The following is a 22257-nucleotide window of genomic DNA, read 5'->3' as shown; positions in this document are numbered from 1 at the left end:
CTGTCACCCCTGATATGTGCGTGCGCGCGTGCGCGCGCACACACACACACACACACACACACACACACACACACACACACACAGAAAGGTGACATTCTTCACACCGACCTTTAGATTTCATGGCCACAAGGGCTGCTGGCCTAGAATCCTCTCAACACATACCAGCTGGTGCCACCCTAAGTGCCAGGGCATCAGAGCTGTGGGAACAGAATAACTCAGAGCTGAGTGGCCTTTTCCTCTGGGGAATAGCCCCCAAGTCCCCAAATGGCCTGGAACTGTATAAGTAATAGATAGCCTGACAATTTTTGGAGATAGACACTCTGAACTTACATGGAATGTAAACTCAGGACTGAGAAGCCCCTGGATCTGTGTGTGCCTGAGGCTGCTCCCAGTCAACACTAACAACCCAGGACACCCACAAGAAAGCAGCAGGAACAAGGCAGCTTGCCTGTTCTGGCAGAAATAGCCTGAACTTGGAGCCAGAGACCCTAGACACGAGTACCTTGTGATCCCACTATCAGTTAATCATCCTGAGGGTGAGGGCTTACATTCACAAGGATTTCTTTCTTCACTGGCACATCTGTAAACCTGCTGGTATGTGAAGTATGAGGCCAGCCAGCCACTGGGCTGCTCTTATCTGTTAGGGGGATCCCTGTGGCCAGGGGAACAGGTTTGCAAACAGTCACAGTGAGGATGTTTCAGTTTTGAAGCACAGGTGTGTCCCCTGGAGAGCTCAAGCATTTTGCTGCTGTCAGCGCTGGGGGCACTGAGTGCCCACAGGAGAAAACAGTTCTGTGATATGCTGTGAGTCATGTAGAGCTCTGGCATGGCTTAGAGGGCAGACACTGGAGCTTCTGGGAGTTCCAGGAATGGGGTGCCTTAGAGGACAAGAGCGTTAAGTAGGCTGGGGTTCCTTCACACAGATGCTCCTCGGTTACATGCACAGAGTCAGTGACACAAGGCAGCCAAGAGGAGAATGGCTCAGAGTTCTCAAGACCTTCCAGTTTTCTTCCAAAAGACCCTGCTGGCTCCAGACAAACAGCTGAGCTCAGCTAGAGGGGCATGGGGACTATGCAGGAAGAGGTCTTCAATGAGATAGGCATTGAGCCCCTGAAACCCATGCCTGTGGCACAGCTGCTATGACTGTTGTCCCAGGCATCGAGAACACAGAGGGCAGGTTTTCTGAAAGGTACACGTCAGGAATAGCTGGGACAGTCAACCTGATCTTCCATTTTGGGAGCATCCTCTCAATAGCGCAAGCCCTGTGCCAGTGTGGCTGGGCTCCCATGTGCTGGGCCAAGGGAAGCCCAGGGCCTCTGCAGGTTGCAGGCCTCTGTCTGTGGACATTCCCTAGGTGCACGTGGCCTGAGAGCTGGGAGGAGTTGCTTTCTGCATGTGAAGCTGAGGACCACGCTCCCCCAGCTCCACACACCCCACTCCACACCTTCCTGCCCCACATCTGCACAGAGAAGCTGGGCTGAGGGAGAGGTTTGAGACGGTGGAATGGCAGTGTGTCGTCTGACCTAATGGACCCCACTTGTCTCTTTCTGTGTCTGCCCAGGCCACTGCAGTAAAGGTGAGAGAGACTTTCAATGTGGGAATATTCTTTTCTAGCCCTCTAGCCAGCACCAGAGAGATGGAGGCTTGTTGGAACTCAGTTTGTCGGGATCCACCTGGAGTTTCTGATCTTAGGGGTCTAGAGACCATTCCAAGGACATTGTTCCACACACAGTCAGCATGGAGTTCATGAGCAGAGCTCACACAGTAATAACCAAAGGGGGAGGAAGGTAAGGATCCAAGGTTTAGATCAGCATTACCCACAAACGTACAACTTCCTGTTAAGAGGCTGTCCTTCTGCCAGAATGTACCCAACCTTCAAAGCTGCTGATATGAGTTTATGAATGAATTTGTTTCTAGGAAAATCTTTTGCTGACAATGCCATCCCTTCGTCATAGGAAACCACAACCTAAGCAAGTTCCATCAGACTGGCAGCCAGAAAGGCAGAGGCAACAGCTTTCCTGATGTTTCCAGGTAGGCCCCAAATGTTTCCTAGCTGCCTCAATTAGATGCATTTCTAACACAGTGGGAAGCAAGAAACACTCTCATTTGTACTTTCTACACCCAGCCCCACACTCCCATGTGGTAGCCTAGGCCAGTCGCAGTTTTGTTGTCATGTACAGCTGGCCTGACAGCACGACCATCCCAGAGCTCTGGGATGCAGCTCTGGGGTTAGGAGTCTGGGGTTCCTGCTGCCATGCAGGATCTGTGTATCAGCCCTGCATCTGTGCCTGGTCCCATCCTGCTCAGGAATGGGAGAGGCAGAGCATGGAACAATGCCCTTAAGTGCCAAGTGCTCCTCATCTTTTAAGTGGATGGTCTAACCATGTCTTTCTAAAGGTTAACATAGTGAAGCACAGGTCCTATGACAGTGGTGCATGGGTGACTAGTACTGTCATGGTAGTAAAACCATGCTAAGAACACTGGCCTCAGGCCCCAGAGAGCTGCTGTCCAATCTACCTTACCTTCAGGGAGGTGCTGATCTGCTGGCTGCCTTGGGAGAGCCTCCTGCCCATTTTTCAGCTTTGGCTCCTGGCTTGCTATTCTCTCTCCAGTTGCACAGTCACTGTCTGAATGGCTATTCCTGCTCAGCCAGGTCTGTAAATTCCTCTCCAGCTCAGGTCTCTGGTCTCTGGTCTCTGTGACAGCCATCTGCCCTCTGGCTGCACTGGCTGCTTTTCAGAAGGGAACAGATGCCACAGAGTAAGGGTAAATGGCTTCTGTTGCAGAATCAGATTTGGGTTTGAATCCCAGGTGATCTGGGGCAGGTACTGGTCTTGCTAAGTATCAACATTCTTCACTAGAAATAGGTTCTTTGAGGGTAGACTTCATGAGGGTGCTGCTGCTGTGGCTGTAGTCCCCATGCATTCTCCCTCTTTCTTCAGCCCCCACTGTGGGTTATTGTTGCCTTCAGTCTGTTGTGGGCAAGGTGCCCTGCATATGTGCCTGGTCCCATCCCAGCACACAGCCTGGGCCTTGATCACAATGCCCACTGCTGAGGCCTCACTTTGTGCAGACTAGAGCCAGGTCTGAGATACTTCTGAAGTCATGCCAGCTCTGTCCAGAACAGTCTTTCCTCAGATTCCTGGTCCCTATTTCCCTAGACCAGTATAAGGGGATCCTGAAGGCTCTCTCTGTGTGACATGCTCTTGGGTCAGCCTGCTCACTGATAGCTGGGGTATCACACTGTCCTCCCTGGATATGTACCAAAGAAAAGGTTCAAGCTCCTTCAGCTCTGCCGAGCCTGCCCTCTGTGTGGCTTCACTCATACCCCTGCTTTCTGGGAGCTCACTCTCCAGGGACAGGACAGGCTGAGCTGTGGGCAGTAGGTTTGTGAGGACTGCACAGATTCACATGGACAGCAGCCATGGACAGCAGCCATAGCCTATGGAGGGAGGGGCCCAAGCAGCTGTCCTGGAGGGACAGGCTGGGAACTGCCTTGATGGCTGATAGAGTGGAGGGGAACTCTGTTCTTCCTTAGACCGTGGTAGCTCCTGTCTAAGAGTCCTAGCTGGCTGAGAGATGGGTAGGACTACCTTAGAAACAGGGATGTGGGAAAGGGCTGTCATCCCATGTGTGGACACTTTGCCACAAGGCTGAGGTTTCCCCCACTGTGCTACTGGCTGCCCCTTGGCCTTTTATATTTGTCTCAGTTTTGTGTGGCTTTTGAGCCACTGCCTATTTGAATCTGTCCTAGCCAGATGCCACTCCATTGAGAGGTAGAGACCAAGTCATCAGGATCCTAGGGGGAGAACAGTGGTGTCTCAGAGAAAGAATACTCAGAAGGGATGATGGCTCCTTACAGGGGACTGGAGGGGGATGAGGCAGTGGGAGGGTAGTGGCAGTGCAGGGCACAAATACACTAACAAGTAAGTCCTCTCAGCTCAAAGGCCCTGGAGTTGGTTTCTGTCTATTTCTTTCACCTCTAAACCCTGTGCCTACAGGGCAGGGAGGCTGATGGCACTGTGTGGGCAGGCCGGGGAACACAAGTTATTCCCAGGCTCCCTGTGAGACCAGTGCAGGGATTGCACAGGCAGGGGCTCCACTGCCTGGCTGTGTGACCTTAGGTGAATACTTAGCCTCTCTCAGCTTCAGGTTCTTTGGCTTTGAATGGATTTAGGAATAGTGCTCAACTCTTAGGGTTGCTCTGAGATAACCCAGAGGGTACAGCAGGTGTCCAGGGTCAAGGGAACCCTGATGAATGGAAGCTTAAAATATACAAAATAGCTTTCCTTTCAAACTCATAAATCTAGGGAAAGTTTAATTAAAGCCTCCAAAATAGCCATTCCCTACACACTGCTCTGGAGAGGAGATGTCTCCTAATGTCAAACAGAGATTGGGGAGTAGAGTATCCATGAATACTGTGATTAGAATGGCCATGTTCCAAGTGGAGGCTCTCACCTACCCCCAGCCAGGGCTCCTGAGCTGAAGAAGCAGGCATCACCAGGCAGGGTCTGGGTCAGCCTTTACATTCAGAGAGGCTGGGCTTCCCCTAGAGAAAGTGACTCCTACTCTTGTCCATGTTTGCGTTTATGTTTAAATTTCATCATGCCTTTTATGCCAGAGACACTGGATGCCACAAACAAGCAGTTTTATTTCCCCTTCTAAGCCCCCTATGATTTACTGGCTGGCTCTGGTGTAATCCCATTCTCTCCTCATGAAAGGGAGGGCAGCTGTTTCCACGGCTGTGGGACAGGGTCTGCCTGACAGATGTGGGCCCAGGGAGCACGGCACATGTGCTGCCTTTGGCATTTTGCCCTCTTAAAAGCTTTCAATTGATTATTTTAAAAAACTTTTTACTCCATGAAAAATGTAAATAAGTTTGTAATAACAGATGCTCTTTTATGGGAATTACTTTTATGCTTCAATTAAAATTTTCCCAATAGCCATATGAAAGAGCGTGAAATTATTACCTCCAATAAAGGCTCCTATTGCCTCGCTCTTCGGAAGCACCTTTCATCAGAGTAGATCAAAGTGCATCCAAAGCACTAATTAACTGAGCCTCAGAGCCATCTGTGAGGAAAGGTAGTCCCTATGGCCTCACTCGTTAAGGAAGGTTAGGGAACAGAAAAGTTGATTCACTTGTGAAAGGTCACACAGCTCCACAACAAAGGATAGACCTGTGGGAAGTTGGAGAAGCAGGAAGTATAGCTATTTAAGCTCTGGCCTACTTTGTAAAAGTAAAACTAAAGTTCTGAATCTACTTTGGGACTCCAAAGTAGATTAAACACCTCCATAGCTCCAGGGAAAGTTGACTCACTGGACGCCTGGTGACCATGCTGTGATTACCAGGTGCCCCTAGAGCTGACTGAAGACCTTTTAGATGTTCTACTTCTGTTAATTTATTTTTGAAATATATTTCAATGGTTTTAACTATTAAAATGATTATCCATGTATGCTTTTGATAAAAGACTAGAATAAGGAAGTTCAGGGACTGAAAATGTAGATGGCCGCCCAAACCCACAGAGCACGTGGGACCCCCCAGCTCATACCCTCACCCTAGGGGCGCAGCAACCTTGGCACAGGCTTGCACTTTCATTGGGCTTCTGCTCGGGAACCTTCCTGCCCCATTCACAGTCCCCCTGCGCCGAGGGCCAGGTGGGAGAGTCTGTCCTGCCCCTGTGCTGCTTGCTGGAGATGGCAGTTAAAGGCTCTCATGCATCAGTGTCAAGAGCAGTCACAGATCTCCTTGGTGAGGTCTTTTGGTGGGTCTGAGTGATCATGTGTGACTGCCTGGGCCAAAGAGAGAGGGTGAGCTATGGGGGAATGGTGGCAGTATGTGCCTGTAGACGAAGTCTTCTGAGCAACATGACAGGAAGTCCACTCAGAGCTGGTGCTGCAGCTATCACCTGAGGCACAGAATGTTGGTACTGGCAAAATCATAGGGACTTCCTGATCGGAAAAGACAAAAGTCCACTTTCTCTGTCCTGGGTGAACATGAAAGGCAAGTGCAGGGGAAAGAGCTGCTTTCCATATGGCAATGGCCTGAGGATGGCTGCTCTCCTGGGGGCTGCCTGGGAAGACAGTGCAGCCTGAGGGTGCCCGGGAGGACACTGCAGCCTGACAGTGCACTGGGCTCAGGGTAGGTCACTGCTGCTGCCCCATGGTCCTGCTTTCTTTGGGTGACAGGAGGGACCAGAAGCAATGGCAGCTGCTCCATCCAAGCCGCACCACTACAGCGTTCCTGGCATGGCCCTTCTGATCCCAAACACGAACAAGTCCAGCCTCTAAAGGCCTTTTCTCATTGTTTCAGGGCTCAATCTCCATCCTTCCAGAAGCTGGTGACTTAGAACCCTGGCAAGGAGTACCCCAGAGAAGTGATAGGCAGTGGAGCCCCATTTCTGCACTATGCTGATGGGTCCCTGAATAGTTTCCTGCTAAAAGTTTCTTTAGCTTCCAAAACAGACCTGAGACATTATGCAAGATGGATGATCATGCCTGTTTTACAGTGTTTGGTGTGTTCATGTGCCTTGGAGAGGGCCAAGCCAGGACTCTACTCCAGGCCTAGGACCAACACCTCCAAATAAACCTGAAGACTGCTTTCTGGCATTTGGAAGTAGGCATCCAGGGAGGTGGTGGGGTAGTGAAATCCTATCTGCATCCTCTGCTCTTAGAAGACTACTCTTCCAGTGGTGTGCTTCTGGGTTGTCTGTTTTAGGATTAAGTATGCCTGGGTGGGTCTACCTGGGGCTATCTGAGGAGTATGGTGCATCCAGGCCTAGTGCTGTCATATTATCTCCTCTTTGTTCAGTGTCATCATCAAGTTCTGTTTGCTTATCAGTAGGCTATCAGATCAGCTAGTGCAATGGCACAGGAGATAAACGATGCTTGAGAATAAAAACAGTGAGATTTTGACTGAAACTGTTAATGGTCTAGGGGACATATCACATAACCCTAGGCTTATTCTAGGAAAGTCACTGTTAATTATTATTCCTATATTCCATTCATACCTCCTGTCCTTTCCACTTAAGTCGCAGTGTCCTTTAGAACTCCCTCTCAGAGACACAGCCTTTGTGACCCCTTCAGTGATGACACTTGCTGTCAAAAATCAAATTCGGTATCATTCTTGGGCCTCACGTCTTATTATCTCTTCAACTGCCCCTCACCACTGGTTAATGTTTCTATTCTTCCCTGGTTCATACTTCTGGCCTTCGTGACAGAGGGAAGGCCTGAAGGCAGCCTCAGAAGGCCTTATGGAGTGACAGTTCCACAATTAAGGGCGATGGATACAGAGAGATACACCTATGATAGATACAATAATAAGCGTATCCCCTACCTGCCACTGCCAATAGATGGAAATGCGATGGATTTCAGCTTCTTATCATCAGCCAGGGCCAAGCAATTTTTTACCGTCTTTTCCAGCAGTTCTTCACACTTGTCGGCACCCCAGACTGGGCTATTACAGTGGATCACAAACTTGGCGGGTAGGCCATGGCCTGCACTGACAGCAGCTGGAGGGGACAAGACAGAAACACACATCATAGGATGCCAAATACAGGCCCATTCTATGGCTCCAGTGAGGAGGAACACAGCTGTCTGATGTGCTGTGACTCCAACATCAAGTCAGAAAACTGTTGAGGATTTATTCTCACACTCCTCACAGCCAACCCTACTCCAGAAAGCTGGTACACGGATGCACCCCACCAGGAGTTTTAACCAAGTTTGTAGTAGAACTTCCGTCTGCCTTAGAAGCATGCAGGAGTTCCCAGACAGCAGAGCTTTATCCATCTAAGTCCACTGGATGTGTAGAGATGCTTGCTGGTAACTATGTCGAATCTCTAAATCTTCTAGCCACTGTTTAAGACAAACCCACCAGAAAGTGCTGAGCACCCTGGCTGCCGACTGTGGCCAGCCTCACTGGGTGACTGTACCTAGTTGTCAGGCTTACAGTGCTCCTCTGGGATTCAGCTACATATGGCCATAGGAATTTGTCTCCCTTGTGTCCTACTTAAGGACACAACCTCACATCTACTTGTCTCCCTATCTGCAAGCTGCTCTGTGAAGAAAGCAGTTCTAGGATCAGTGGGTTTGGTGAAGTCTGTGAGTAATCACTCCACTGCTCAAACAAACTTCTGTGACACCCAAACTTCTATGCTGAGACACATTTTTGGAGGAACAACTGTCAGCAATGTCCCAGGGTAAAGGTTAAGGTTATGGCACTAGAAGAAAAGGGAGGAGTGATTTGTGGGCAGTCTCTGCTGCTGTAAGAACACCTCTAAAGTAATAGTCCAGGCTCTGAGTTTGAATTGTAGCCCTGCTCTGTGACTGGGTTCACAAGCTCTGGGAAGAAGTGCTATCCCATAGCAACCTACCATTAGGAGGTTTAATTCCCTATTTGTCCACATAAGAAGCCATTATTAAATTATGCATGGAAGGGCCAGTGAGATGGCTCAATGGAATAAGTGCTTCCCTGGCAAGCGCAAGTGTCTGAGTTCAATCCCTGGTTCCTCCAAAAGCAAACAAACAAACAATAAATTATGCATGGAAAGGAAACACTAGCAGATTATCTCTGCACAGTAGAAAAGGCATACATTTTATTCTCTTCTTTATATTTTAAAAAATTTCTAAAATCTCTCTTAGAAACAAGAAAATATCTGAAGCATATTAAATCCAGTGCGTTTGCTGCAGGCAGACCTCCAGTTTCGCCAGCAGAGCTAATCACGATGGCACCAAGCTGCCTCCAATTAAACTGCTCTGAGGGTCACCAGAAGCACTAGCGGGGAAAGGCTTTGGGGAGAGGGCAGCAGCCTCTGGCTGGGTGCACCTTCCTCTGCACACAGGGGACAGTGGTGAATGATGGGAAGGACTTTAGCAATCCTCCTGTCATGCCCCATATAGGCAAAACAAGAAGTGGCAGAGCAGGAGTCAAAGGCTCAGATCAGCAAAGGGAATGCCACTTGTTTACCCTAATAGGCCTCAAAACTGATTGGGGCCCAGGTAGTCACGGGGGAAAGAGCTGCAAGGCCTAGTGGCACCACTGAGAGAGGGCCTATGTAGATGTTAGGAAGTAATTATTACTTATTCTTATTAAGTAATTATTAAGATAGACAGAGTTATGAAGGATCATGGAATGAAAGGAAAAAACAGAGCCCACAGAGGAGAGGTTCCATCCTCAGATACAACATGCACTTGGGAAGGCTGTCCTGCACACTCTGACTAACTAAAATTCCAAATTCAGGCCTGCAGCTGTAAGTACCCTGCCTCTCAGTCTTAGCAATACTTCTCACGTCAGGTTCCCAGTCATTTTCTTCCCTCTGCCATCATGAAAGATGCAAGGGGAAAATGAAAAGCACATGCATTTATATATTTTTCAATAAAAATACAGATGGCTGAGTGAAAATTATTAATTCATCTCTTTCACCAACAGTGCTGCAGATGGCTCAGTATTGCTGTCTGTAATTCCTAGCACCAAGATCTGCCAATCCCAGGTTCTATAATTCCTTAAAATTCCTAGTACAGATGTCATACAGAAGCTATTTTAAATAGTTGTTTAAAAACTTACATAGGTGACTTTCATAAATCTAAAGCTCTCCTGACAATCTGCATATGATAAGGTTCTAAGCAGTAAAGCTCACAGGCTCCACACTTTGCAGATGGGTTTGTATTCCAGTACTATCTTGCCACACCCATGTAGCACAGGGCCTTCTCCACCTCACCTCCAGCTACTTCCAAGGGCCCATTTTTTTTCCGGAGCTCCAGAACAGCTTCCACAAACTCCTTGCCTCCTTTCTTCTCCAGCGTGTTTCCTAAACAAGGACAAGGTGAGGTCAGAATGCCACTCTGTGTCTCCCAACACACACAAACACTTGCATGTCAGGTGATTACATACTTTAGATGATCTGACTAGCTGAACTGCCATAAGACTGCAAAACAGGAACTATGCTTTGGCCAATGCAGTGAAGTGAAATCTAGAAGGGATTTACCACAGTCCAGTTACCCCTCTGGCAGTGCTGCTTCCCCTAGCTATCTTTGCTGTGCTTTATTTGAGTCAAACTCAGGATGATGATGCCAGAGATGTCTGTCCCCAGGAAATATGCCTGTCCTGCACACTCTTCACATTCATAAGAAATCAGCTGGTAATGGTTTCCAAGGGTAACACCCACCATGGGCTTTCTTCCCATCTCTAGGAAGAGGCCCCAAAGAAGGACATCTGCAAAGGAGATCATGTTCCTATCAGGCAGCCAGTTCTTCTCCTGACAGGAGGCCCAGAAGACAGTGTTGATATTTGGCCACCTCTGGACAAGCATTACACGCTTAGTTCCTATTTTGCAGCACTGGCATCATATGTGAATACAAAAAGAAAATGGCCTCAGACAGTATTTCCTTAATTACACTAATGATTCAAAATTGTTTAGGGAAAGGAGGGCAACATCAGAAGCAGAGCTTAAAGATGAACTTGTATAAAAGCTTAGAAAGCTATCTATCTGCTCAGGACTAGATTTAAAACAAGCAATGGAAATCAAAACTATGCTTTATTGAATTAGGGTACTTGCCAACTTAGCATTTACTGCTATAAAAGCCAAGTTCCCAAACAAGATTACCAACATCTATGACAACTTTGGGTTGACCATCTTGTGAGTTAGCAAGGAGCAATCAAGGCTAGTGATGCTCCCTTTAAAGGGATCAACCTTTAAAATTTGGCCAGAATATAGCCTCATTCTTCCTTAAGCTCTGGTTCCTCAGGTCTGCACATTTTAAAGTACTTTTCCTCACAAGAGGATAAAATACTCCCCTTAAGATTCACCATTTGTCTTGAAATATTCAACATGTACCTGGCATATGTCGGTCAAGGTGTATTGAAATATACCAGCCCAAATTCTCGTTGGATTTATGCTGCAGTGACTAGGTCTAATTATATTATCAAAACCTGCCTCATTCCCATATTGTTTTTACAGAGGTGATCTAACTAGGACATGTCTGGAAGGAAATGCAAATAGCCTGGGCATTGTTGTTAAAAAAAAAAAAAAGGGAAGACCAGGGCTAATGGCAGGGACTGAACCCATCACGTCCCCATTCCATAGGTCTAGAATATGTGAACAAATGCAACTGACAGCATACTGCCCATGAGCAGCTCACAGCTGTCTAAAAGAAGGCTGGACTTTAGGAGAGACAACTTGGATGCTTCAGGTGTGATCCTGTATTGCTCCTTGTTATCTCAGATGGCCCTAATGTTTTCACCTGTCTTAAAGCAGTGTGACCTTTACATGGCAGGTGTCACTTCCAACAACTTCCTACCTGCTGCTGCATATCTGTAATGAAGTTAAGCATCAGAGGCAGCAGCTGAGTGGGCCATGGGCTGAGGAAGCAGTTCTTAGTCTCGTCCCTGTTCTACCCACCAGGAAGTGGGCACAGCACCAATGTGTTAACCTGAAATACAGGTTCACCTGCAACATTGATGTAGCTGAGGAAAAGCAACATGGAGTCCAAATCAGCTAGACCCCAGGTCAGGTTTTCCCCCTTATCCCATACTCAAACTTGAGGCGGAGGAAACAAATATGCAATCGGTTGGACTATTTAAGGTTTTCAGTCTCTACATCTCTGCACTTTAATGAGAACCAAGAAATTTGGAAAGTAAAATAAAATCAGTATTGTATTAATGAAGACTATCAATTTCTTTCTAAAATTTAAAATATTTCCTAAGAAAATGGGCTGATGTATAAATTAAAGGTGTTTTATCTTAGGAAGAGTGTTTACTTTAAAATACTTATAATTAAATATTACTTTAATTAGAAGTGAAATTGCAAGTTAAAATAAACTTAATGCATTTCCCAAACTTAAAAATAGAATCTAGTTTGCAGGCAATCAATCCTGTCAGGACTCGACTCCTACACACACATATGTATGCACATGTTCAGGTAGACACACGTGTACTTTTTAACAAGAAACAGGCCCATTTTCAACCGTATTGTCAACACTCTTGCTTTTTAGCCTTAACTTCAGGGTTAATCATAAAGCAATTGGCTTATTTGCCCCCAAGCATAAACATGTGTTACTCCCATGAGAACAAGAACATTATTTCATGCTTAGAAAGCAGGCATAAGTATCAGTGTTCAAAACAGCCTAAGCGAAAATTTAGGCTTGGACAAATGTCAGGCTAAGTCTGTGGTCTATTTCACTGTTAGAAAGAACTTTTGATGGGTAAAAGTTAATCACTGGGGCTAAGCATTCCTGCACTCGAATTCCTTCTTCCAGCAGTCTTGGGACTCAGGAATTCACACCAAAAATGAGAAGTGGAGTGATTACTTCCTAGCTTCCTCTTTTCCCCTTTCACACATGAAAGTGGGAGCTGGAACCAATTGAAGCCATGTATGAATCTGGTTTTTTGGTTGGAGATTGTACAAGGTATCTGGGGTCAGTACTAGTTTGGACTGGGATGCTGAGCAAAGAAAGCATGGTGGTAGGCTCTGGGAGACTGGGTTCTGGCCCTGGAAGCCCTTCCTTCTTTGAGGTTTTCCTAGTGGTGTCTGTGTCAGGGATGACATATGGTATGACCTTGGGCCCACTTGCCTACTCGCCCTTGCCTTGTGCCTGTCAGGTGGGCAAGCATGTCAGAGGAACAGAACTAGCACCACCATTATGCCAACAAGATCAAGATCTGTTATTATGGTTTGGGAAGGACTAGGCTCTTCTGGTGGACACAACTGACTCTGCCTGGCCCTCCCTAGCTCATTGCATCCCTGTTTCAAATGTTCTAGCTTTCCCCTACTGTGTCTAATCCTGTTGAACACGAGTCTTGCACAGATCATAGCTGGTCAACCAACCTTTGCTCTGTGTCTGGCTGAGATAGTTTAACCCATGAAGCTTCATTATTTCCATTCCATTAAATGCCTGGATAGCAGGATGAACCCAGGCCTTAGTCACTCCCAGCTAACAGGAGGACAAACCTTTCTCTGTTCATTCATTTATTTCTCTCCAAATAAGTACTCTCTGTGATGGTTTAAAAAAGGAAACTTATTTCTTTTAAGCTGCTGGTGCTAGGAGCACTTAAACTCCAAAATCTTATGAAAGGGGAGTTTATTTTAATTGCCTGTTGTCTGATTTCATTTTGGCCTGGCAAATCCTGACTTTCCATCCAGTTTGTCTTTCTATTCATGTCCAAAATCCAAAATGCTTAGGGTAATTAGCTCAAATTACAGTGTCTGGGGAAGATGGTTAGCAGAAGCCTCTGCTACTGACACTGAGCAGAAATGGACAGCTACAAGGTGCTGAGCTATGGCATGTCCCACGTCCATGACCCAAGAGTCATGGTCTCTTCATTCAAGATTACTGGACTCTGCACTTGCTAGGAATGTTACCATTCTCTTTGGAAGCTGTCCTGTGTATGAATCCATACTCAAAACTACTCTCATGCCTAGCACATCTCTACATGAAATCACATATGCACATGAGGGTGAGACTATGCAGCAAGTACAAGTCATGAGTCAGGTACCAAGCAAGCTGCTCTTGCCTACATTTCACAGAATCCTTATTATGCCACAGGGAAGCTGAGGGATCAAGGGCTAAGTGACTCTATAACCAATAGGTGGCAAGGCTAGAATTCAACTTCCTTCTAGCTGATGGTAACTTTTCTCTATTACATTTAAATCCCCCTTGTACAAACTGTTCAGTGTAGTATGAAAGGAGGTTACTGATGCCCACACTGCAAATCTACAGCCACAGGACTCAGAATCCCAAGTGATCTCTGTCTTGGTCATCCTTAGCTACTCAGCACTCTAGTAGTTAAGTCCCAATAGGCTGCCAGCATCCAGGGGCAGAAAAGGTGTGTTCTGAGCCCAGAACACTGTTTTCCTAGAGCTGTCCAAGGACATTTCATCAAAATGAGGTGGTTTTCATGTCCTGCCAGACTAAGAACCTGGTGCGTGGGACAGAATTTGGGAAGTCTCCTTTGTGCACCTGAGCCTGTAAGGCCATTTTCAAGAATGAGCATGTTTCTGACAAGGAGAGAATTTGGGTGGGATGGTCAGAGCTCTGTGTATAGGCATCTGTGTGCATCTGCTCTTCAAAAGGCACAGAAGCAGTCTTGAAGACCACTTAGCCCACCTGGCCCTATCCTTCGTGCTGCTGAAATCTCTATGAACCCAGTCTCCAACAAAGCTATGCCTCATGAGGCAAGAGAGGAAATAATGCTGCTGAGCCAGTTTCCAAACCAGAAGTGCCCACTAGTGAGCTGCACAATAGACCCTGGCTGACGGCTAGTGCTAGCTGTATTTCTTCAGTTCACAACCCAGGGATAGGAGGCCTCAGGGCAGTCAGGACAGCTGGAAGTGTGAAATGAATGCAGCCCTGCATAGCTGTCAAAGGATCAAGCTGTCTGCAGCGGCCGACTGACCATGCACACACACACTCGGCAGCACCCGGCTAGGCATTACCTACTTCACCACCGATGTAGAAGTCATTGTTTGTCGGGTGAACGACAGCATCACTGTCGATCGAGGCAATGTCAGCCTGTACAACTTGCAACTATAACAGGTAAACAAATGTAGATCAACTGTGTTGGACCGAGACCCACGCACAGGCACATTTACTAACGCCCCAATGGCAGGGCTGGCCTACCTGGTCGAGTCCAACATATGAGCCCAAGGGGCAATCAGTCCACGCAGTGTGCGCACATGTGGATGGGAGTAAGGACAGGAGGAGGAGGAGGAATATCAAATGTGACATGTTTAAATTAAACATTTGAATGACAAATCCAAAAAAAGAAACACACATGAGATCATTTCCAAAGGTTAAAAGAAATAAAACAACGAATGCCCCATTTCACTTCGCAAAATCCTATAAAACTGGCACCCCACTGAGAAGGCTACTAAAACATGGCATCTGCTTTAAAGAAAATGTGGACCATCAGGCCAACCAAAATAACATGTTTCTCCATTTAGTCTGTAGTGGTCAATTTGCAAAGTCTGACTTCTTGCCTTATAGCACTAACCATTTTGTCTACCTTCAAGGGATAGCTCTTGAAAACCAAGGGGGAATGGAATGATATATATATATATATATATATATATATATATATATATAAAATTGCTTTATTTTTTCCCACTAAGTAGGTACAAATACTTCTCCAGGCCTGTCTCTTACTCTTAGAAAATCTTATTTGCATGTATTTCATCATTAAAAATTACTTTGATTAAATTTTTGTTTCTTTTTAGCTTATAACTTTTCAAAAGTATCTCTGTAAGGCAGCTGGAAAACAAGTCCAAGAAGAGCAGTTGAGTCCCAGTCTTTACATCTTTAGCCCAGTGTTTACCAGTTTGTATGAGGTGGGGCCAGCCTCTGTGAATTAGTAAGCCCTCCACTAAGGATGTATGAAATCTTACAAAAGTGACCAAAGTTCAGAACTAAAGGCACACAAGATACACTGTGGTGTTAGGGATAATGCTGCCTCTGGGAATATAGGCATATTCTATGTCCTTGGACAGGGCTCTACTCCTAAGAGGACTGAAGTTTTGTTTTTCCATAAGCTGACAGCTCTTCATATGAAAAGATGAAAGCACAGGATGGGACACCTAAGGGTACTTCAGCTTTCCCTGAACCATCTGCCCTTCTGAGTAGGGAAGCCTCATGATGCAAAGGCAGTTTCCTCCATAGGAACACTTAGAGAGATGGCCCTGCTATTTCATATTCATAAAGGTAGTATTCAGTCATTTACTGTTTTCACTGCGGAAGAGTGAAGAAATGACAGTGGGTAGTCAATCTGGGGCAAAATAATCTATTTGTGACTGAAAGACATCTCAGAAGTATGTTAATGCAGCTTGTCTGTCTTTTAAAAGCCTAAATGGAGAAACTATCATTTTGCAGTTACCTGATATTTTTCAGTAAAAAATAAATAGAGAAAACAAAAATCACATGTTTTTAAATTCCCCCCAAGTAACCAGCAGTCAGTTTGATCATTATGGAAGAGAATTTAGAAGGTAATATATCTGAAATTGAGGGGAAGGTGGCCAATCGTACTCCATGAAATATATCAAACCTTTTTCATTTGGAATTGCTTCAACTACCCTCAAATATCAGTCATGGATTTGTGAATTTGCTTTGACCATTCTGAAGTTTGCATAGATAAAAAGCCTAAATTCTGGGTTCCATAACTCTTCACCTGACAGCTGGTGGTGCCGAACCCCGTCCCCAATTACCTAGGTCATCTTTAAGGTCAATGTCAGCATTGGTAGGATTGATTATGGCCTCCACCTCAAAGCCGGCTAAATTACTGATTTCACTGTGAATAAGGTTCAGCTGAAAAGAAAAGCATGAGGTGGGAAATAACAGGAGAGCGGGCACGATGCAGAGAAGTATGCCCTGGACGTGGGTGAGGGCAGTGGGATTTACAGTGCACTGGGCAGATGAAAATAGGGAGCTGCTGGCTAACATGAATCCATTTCAAACAGAAGATTCCAGTGCTGTATGGAGTGCTGAAAGGAAGCAAGCTAAGCAGAGTGTTGAGAACCTGCAAGGTTAGGCTTAGGGCAAAAGGGAAGCACAAGCCACACTGGACTCGGGCATCAGCTTTCCTTAAGAGAATTTGTGACCTGGGGACCAAAGTAAAGCTGCTGTCAGGACCCAGAATCAGAAAGCTCAGTATGGAGAGTGGTCGTGGGGATACAAACTGACTGTCTTCATCTTTGGGTGCTACAGCAGTGCAGAAGTCCTACCTGACTTGAACAGGAGCTCTACCCTTATCTTCTAAGTGGCTGTTTAAGGCTGTTCCCATCACTATAACTGCTGACTGGCTGGCTTCCCTACCCTGCTCAGGGGCAGCAAGTATTGGGAGTGGTGTGTTGCTTGCTAACATCTAATTTTATGTGCCTGTTAGATAATTTATGTGCTGAAGTTCTGGTAAAACCCAGGAATAAAACAGCAATTCTTCAGAAAGACAATGTATCTTTTAAACACTTTTCACCTTATGGCTCAAGCTATGCAGAGGCCCAATGGGTATTTTATGAGCACTTTGCTTGAATTACACAGGTAGTTCCTCAACCAGCTGCTCCTTCTGAAAAGCTGAGCATCTTCTTCCAACTACTGTTATGTTACCATGACAATCCTTATCTCTCAGCAGAGAAGAGTTCCGATTTCTATTTTCCTGGGCACTTCTCTTCCTTTTCTTAATGTCCAAGTACCTGCATATGCACTCTCTCTCTTATGAGGCTGCTCATTCTTCAGTGACATAAATTCCTACTAGCTGTAGCGGTGCTGCACACCTGAGAAGCCCCCAGAGGAACTGGTAACCCAGGGTCACTACCATTCAGGCTTGGAGAATAGCTATGGCCTGCTGGGCCTTTGTTCTAGGGCATTCTCGAGAAAAGCTGCTGGGTACAGACGTTGGACAGGCAGGCTCCTGATAATTGAGCTCCAAATTGCTTAATTTCTGGGGCCAAATATTTTGTCAAAAAGAAAATCAAACAAAAAACCTGATATAATCATGAGATACATAAACCCATATATCCGATTCTGAGAAGCAGCTATACTCTCAAAAGAGGCACCTGCTTTGACTTAAAGTCATTCTGTAGGAGAAAGCAGTTGTGGAAATAAGTTTGGTCAGACAGCCAAGGACTTTGGCTAGGCCTTGCCACAAAACAGGTAGGCCTCATATTTAGTTAAAAACTCAGAAGAGGAACTGGTTTTCTATACTTGAACTTTCTGGGTTTCAGGTCCTAGCAGCACACAGTGATTTAAGAGCTACTCACATCCTGCAGCTGAAGAAAGCCCACTGGAGATCTCAGAATGAAGCTACCAGCAGCTCAGGGTCCTGGTGCCAGGACAAAGGTACAAAAAAGGGCCAATTATCACAGGCCTAGGTCCTGACTGCTGTCATCGGGGGAAGGGCTGTGTGTGTGGGCACGCCTGGGGGCCTTAGGGTAAGCCAGGTGAGTGCTCAAGGTTTGACTGTATCATGTAATATTACACTCGACTCCAAGGAAAGGGTGTTTACACAGACTCAAACTAAGCTGACATTCCCTGCCGTCCATCAAAAGAAACACCCCATATAATGTGAAAAGGCAGTAAGTTGGTGAGGACGGCAAAGGAGAACAAAGAAATGCTTGCGTGCATTTCATTATACATCTATAAGATTCCTTTTCTGTTGAAACCATGTATGTTCAACCCTTAAAATTCATATTTTCTCCCAACTGTAGATGTTTTGGCATTTATACTCAGATATATTCCTCATTGAAAATGCAACTATTGTTATGGATTCTTACTTAGCTAACCAGCAATACTCCAGTGGCCTGCCTCTGACTGGACTGGGGGAAGCACTCCTCTGTCCAGAGGAATGGACTCTGGGGAAACTGTGTCCTGGCTTTGCTGCAGTGAAGAACAGCTACAACTAGAACTCAGCTCCTTGGAAAATTCCCAGCTCAGGACTCATCGCCTTCCCTTCTGACTAGAGGCATCCCCAGCCTTGAAAACATCCTGCCATACCTTAGGCAACCGTTACTGCTTGGCATTGAGAATTTCCAGTCAATCAAGCGCTGATTTGCCCTCACACCCACATGTGAGCATGAAGACTAACGTTGGAATTATCCAACTGTGCTGTGTCTATGGCCCAGGGGATGTTTTCAAATTGTGGGGCTGAGCCACAAAATAATTTTGCTGCTATAAATATATGAATGTAATTTTTTTTTAATCATCTGACCAGAAACTATGTTTGAGATGGGCAGGGGACTGGGAAAGAAAAATGACAAATCGCTTCAGGCACTTTGGAAAGACATATAGGTAATGTACTTGACTTAGGCAGGCTGGACCTATGAGTAGAGGACAAAAGTGAGATTATCATAAACAATAATTCTCCTAGACAGGAAAGAAAATGTATGAGTACAAATAGGCCACATATGCACAAGCCTAGAAAGGATCCCACAGTCCAACTGGTGACACATGAATAGGCATGACAGGGCCAAGGCAAATGCCCAATCATAGGAAGTCTCCTCTCAGCCAGAGGGCGTATGGCTGGTAACATGAAGAACATAACAGAGGAGGGGGACTTTAGATCACAATCAGGTTGTTGGGGAACCCTAAAAACACCCAAGAATAGCCTGATTTGCCAGGAAGAAGAAATATCACTGATTTCAGCACTTGAGTAAGGTGTTTACTTCTTTGTGTTATTATTGGGAAAGATAAAAACTTAAGTTTTAAACCACATGTGGAATTTAAAGGAGCTATAAAGGATGCTGGGATTGGAGATAGTGGCCACAGGTGTTGCTAAACAGAATAGAAGGGCATCCCTTTGGTGTAGAGTTGGGAGAAAGGAACTTAATCCAGAAAACTGTAAGATCCCTTCAACCACCAGGGATGATCATTCAATTCCAGGTGGTTCTGCTGTAGCGAGCCTTTGACGTCTGCTATTCCCAGACCTTTCCTACAGTGGTTATGTCCAAATTAGCACTGACCATAATATATTCTCAAATATAACTCTGTGAGGAAATGGATATCCCTTGTAGCAGGGCAAGTGGAAGTGCCAGAGCTCAGTAGCTGGGCCCTGGGTCTGGCTTGGATCTGGGTGGCTCAGTGGCAACCTGGACTTACCTGGCTGGGAGGCTGGAACCCACCCATTATGGAGGGCAGGTCAGGAGGCAGTTTGTCACTAATGACAGGCAAGAAGCCAACAGCTTAGAGCTACTAGCTAAACATGTAACCTGCCTTTACCTGACCTACTTGGCTAAAGGAAGTAGTACAAGCCTTAAAAACAAAAACAAAAACTGTGATCAGAAATCCAGTTTTAGGAAATGCAAGTGATTCTTAAAGTCCGTCTAGATGATATGCTGGTTCTAGCTATAATTCTCAAATTTTGATGTCTCTCATAAAGGACAAGTGAGGAATCTTGGCTGGCCTCATTTTCCCATCCTAGCCACCTAAAATGCAATTATTTCTGTCCCTCAGGTCTACTTCTACTAATGGATATGGAAAGGGAGGTGTCTTCCACAGAAACCTTTCTAGACCCTCCAGAGAGCCCTGCTTTTCCAGGGGCCCTCTCTGGGGCCTACTCCTACCCTCATATCTATGCTCTGTTATCTGTCCTGTATGCATCCCCAGCCTAAGTTCCTTGGATCTGGCAGTGCCCCAAGGTGGATTTCTGGCTAGAAAGTGACTGAGAAGGACACAGATATGTGTGGGTACTGCAGAAGGCCAACAGCTGAGTTGTTCTACCTGGCTCCAGTACCTTCCTGAGCTGCTCAGAAGCTGGTCATCAACCAAAATAGTGAAAAAGGGTGAATGACTCCTCCTCAATTGCTGCCTCAGACCTCTTCTTTCAGTAAGTCCCAGCCCCAGGGGAACAGGGGGAGACTCCAGCACCCCACACTGCCTGTCTCTAACAGCCTCCAGTGCTGGGGCCAGGACCTGGACCACATGGGCAATAAGGAGACTCATTCACGCCCTTAAGCTACCTTTCCAACTGCTTCAAAGAACACTAGGTCCACCAAATCACTTAGTACCACTGACACAGATTACCCAGATATACACACTGCAAGTGTTTTTTTTTTTTTCTTTTTTAATAAAACCTTAAGGTTTTAAAATCTCTGAAAAAAGGGCTACAAATATTGGTTGAACCTCAAAGCAAAAACATTTTAGTTGATTCAGATTCACAGCACTGTTTTCTTTTTTAAAACAATTCAACAATGTGTGTGAATATTAGGTAAAAATCATACAGTGAAAAGGGCGATTACTCCTGCAATCACAGTCTGTGAAATGGCTCATTAACAATAGTAATTAGAGTCTAGGTTCCCGAGCCCTCGTTGGTCCCCCTGTGGGTAGCTTAGCAACCACGCCTTACAGGGCAGTAGGAAGCATAGCATCACTTTTCTCCAGCCCAGCTTGCTTGCAGTATTCAAGCACAGGCTTCCTTGTCTCAGATGGGAAAGATTCAGAGAGCACAGGGCACCAAGAGTACCATACACTCATCGCTGTAAAGTACTCTTTTTTGAAACATTTCCTAAAACCTAAATCAAAATTAATGTCCATAAAAATAACATTTTAATTGTACTTTTATGTAAGATTTTATATGTGTCATTTTATGAGTCTTACCTGTCTTGGACTACATGCTCTGCTTTTCACCTAATGTTAATACTCAAAGGCCTGAAGGTACTACTTCAAAATAATTCTCTAAAATATAAATGCTTACTCCATCTCAAGTTGCAGAGTACAGGACTCCAGAAAGGACAATGGCACTTAGCTTCTAATCCAGACTGCATTGAAATTCTCTTTTATTCTGTGAAGCTGCACTGGGGAAGAAGTATTTTTCTCTGCTAAAGTGCCTGCAATGTGGGACTCTGGGCACCTCTTCCTGGGTGCATGCGTCCTGGCTCATTATTCTGTAAGCATATTTAACAGAAAGCGTAGTTTCACTGTAGCTAAGAGAACAGAGTGTGAGGTAGGACGGAAGGCTGGCTACAGTGCCTCAGTCAGTATCCAGCTCCTTCTCTTACAGCTGACCACTTCTTGCTGGTTGCAGCTTAGCCAATCCTTACCCAGTCAATCTACCAAACAGGCACATTAGGTCCACTGTCCATCCCACTGCTTTCATTCTCATTAGACAATATGCTTCTAAATTACTGCCAATACTTTTCCATGAGTTTTGGAGTCCTGCCCAGTCCCAAGTGGGGTGTAGTCAACATCAGCTTATCAAGTGGCCTGAGACAGGAATGTCTACAATGGAAGGAAAGTTGCAGGAGCCAGCAAGGTATCAGGCTCCTTTAATAGTGCTTCTAACCACAGAGTCCAGACACTGACCTGATCCCATTTTTCTAAAGTGCAGCATAGCAGAAAAGGTATTTGTTTGTACATGGGCACTTATACACCTCCGCCCTAATATGTAGAACTATGCAAGTTCACCTAACCAGGGAATATGAATTCTGATCTGAGGCTGACTCTGGGTTGCCAGATGGAGGAAATAAGACTACGAGAAGAGAGGCCAGGCCAAGGTGCTCAAGGAATGAAGTGGCCCAGCATTTGCATTATTCTATCTGCTTAACAGGACTCCACACCCCGTGTCCGATTTTTTTTTTTTTCTCTAAGATTGGGAATTAAGCCTAAGACCTTCTTGCTGAGCTATGTCCCCAACTCCTACTTTAATTTTTTTTCTTTTTTTATTCTGAAACAAGGTTTCACTAAGTCACTAAATTTTCCATGCTGGGCTCAAATTTCCACCTGTCTATACCAGCTCATATTAGGGATCTGGAACACTGCAGATAGTCCCGAGTGACAGGAGTTTTTCAG

General features: G+C 45.7%; 1 protein-coding gene across 5 annotated transcripts in view; it reads right to left on the bottom strand.

The window, feature by feature from the left end:
• The window catches only part of LOC101564704 (core histone macro-H2A.1), a 63846-nt gene that overhangs the window by 1171 nt on the left and 40418 nt on the right, over window positions 1-22257 (bottom strand). For 3 of the 5 annotated variants that reach the window (XM_004632250.2, XM_004632251.2, XM_023716551.1), the window contains exons 6-8: window positions 16188-16287; window positions 9714-9803; window positions 7334-7508 (exon numbers count right to left, since the gene is read on the bottom strand). In XM_004632250.2, coding sequence (XP_004632307.1) covers window positions 7334-7508; window positions 9714-9803; window positions 16188-16287 — 365 coding nt within the window. Of the gene's footprint in view, window positions 1-7333; window positions 7509-9713; window positions 9804-14426; window positions 14518-16187; window positions 16288-22257 lie in introns of all 5 variants that reach the window. The other 2 variants (XM_004632252.2, XM_004632253.2) reach the window with 1 other exon arrangement.

Source organism: Octodon degus, unplaced genomic scaffold (genome assembly GCF_000260255.1).
Source record: "Octodon degus isolate 3935 unplaced genomic scaffold, OctDeg1.0 scaffold00048, whole genome shotgun sequence".
Classification (NCBI taxonomy): domain Eukaryota; kingdom Metazoa; phylum Chordata; class Mammalia; order Rodentia; family Octodontidae; genus Octodon; species Octodon degus.
Note: the sequence above shows the minus strand (reverse complement) of the source record. Positions and strands in the feature narration are given on the sequence as shown.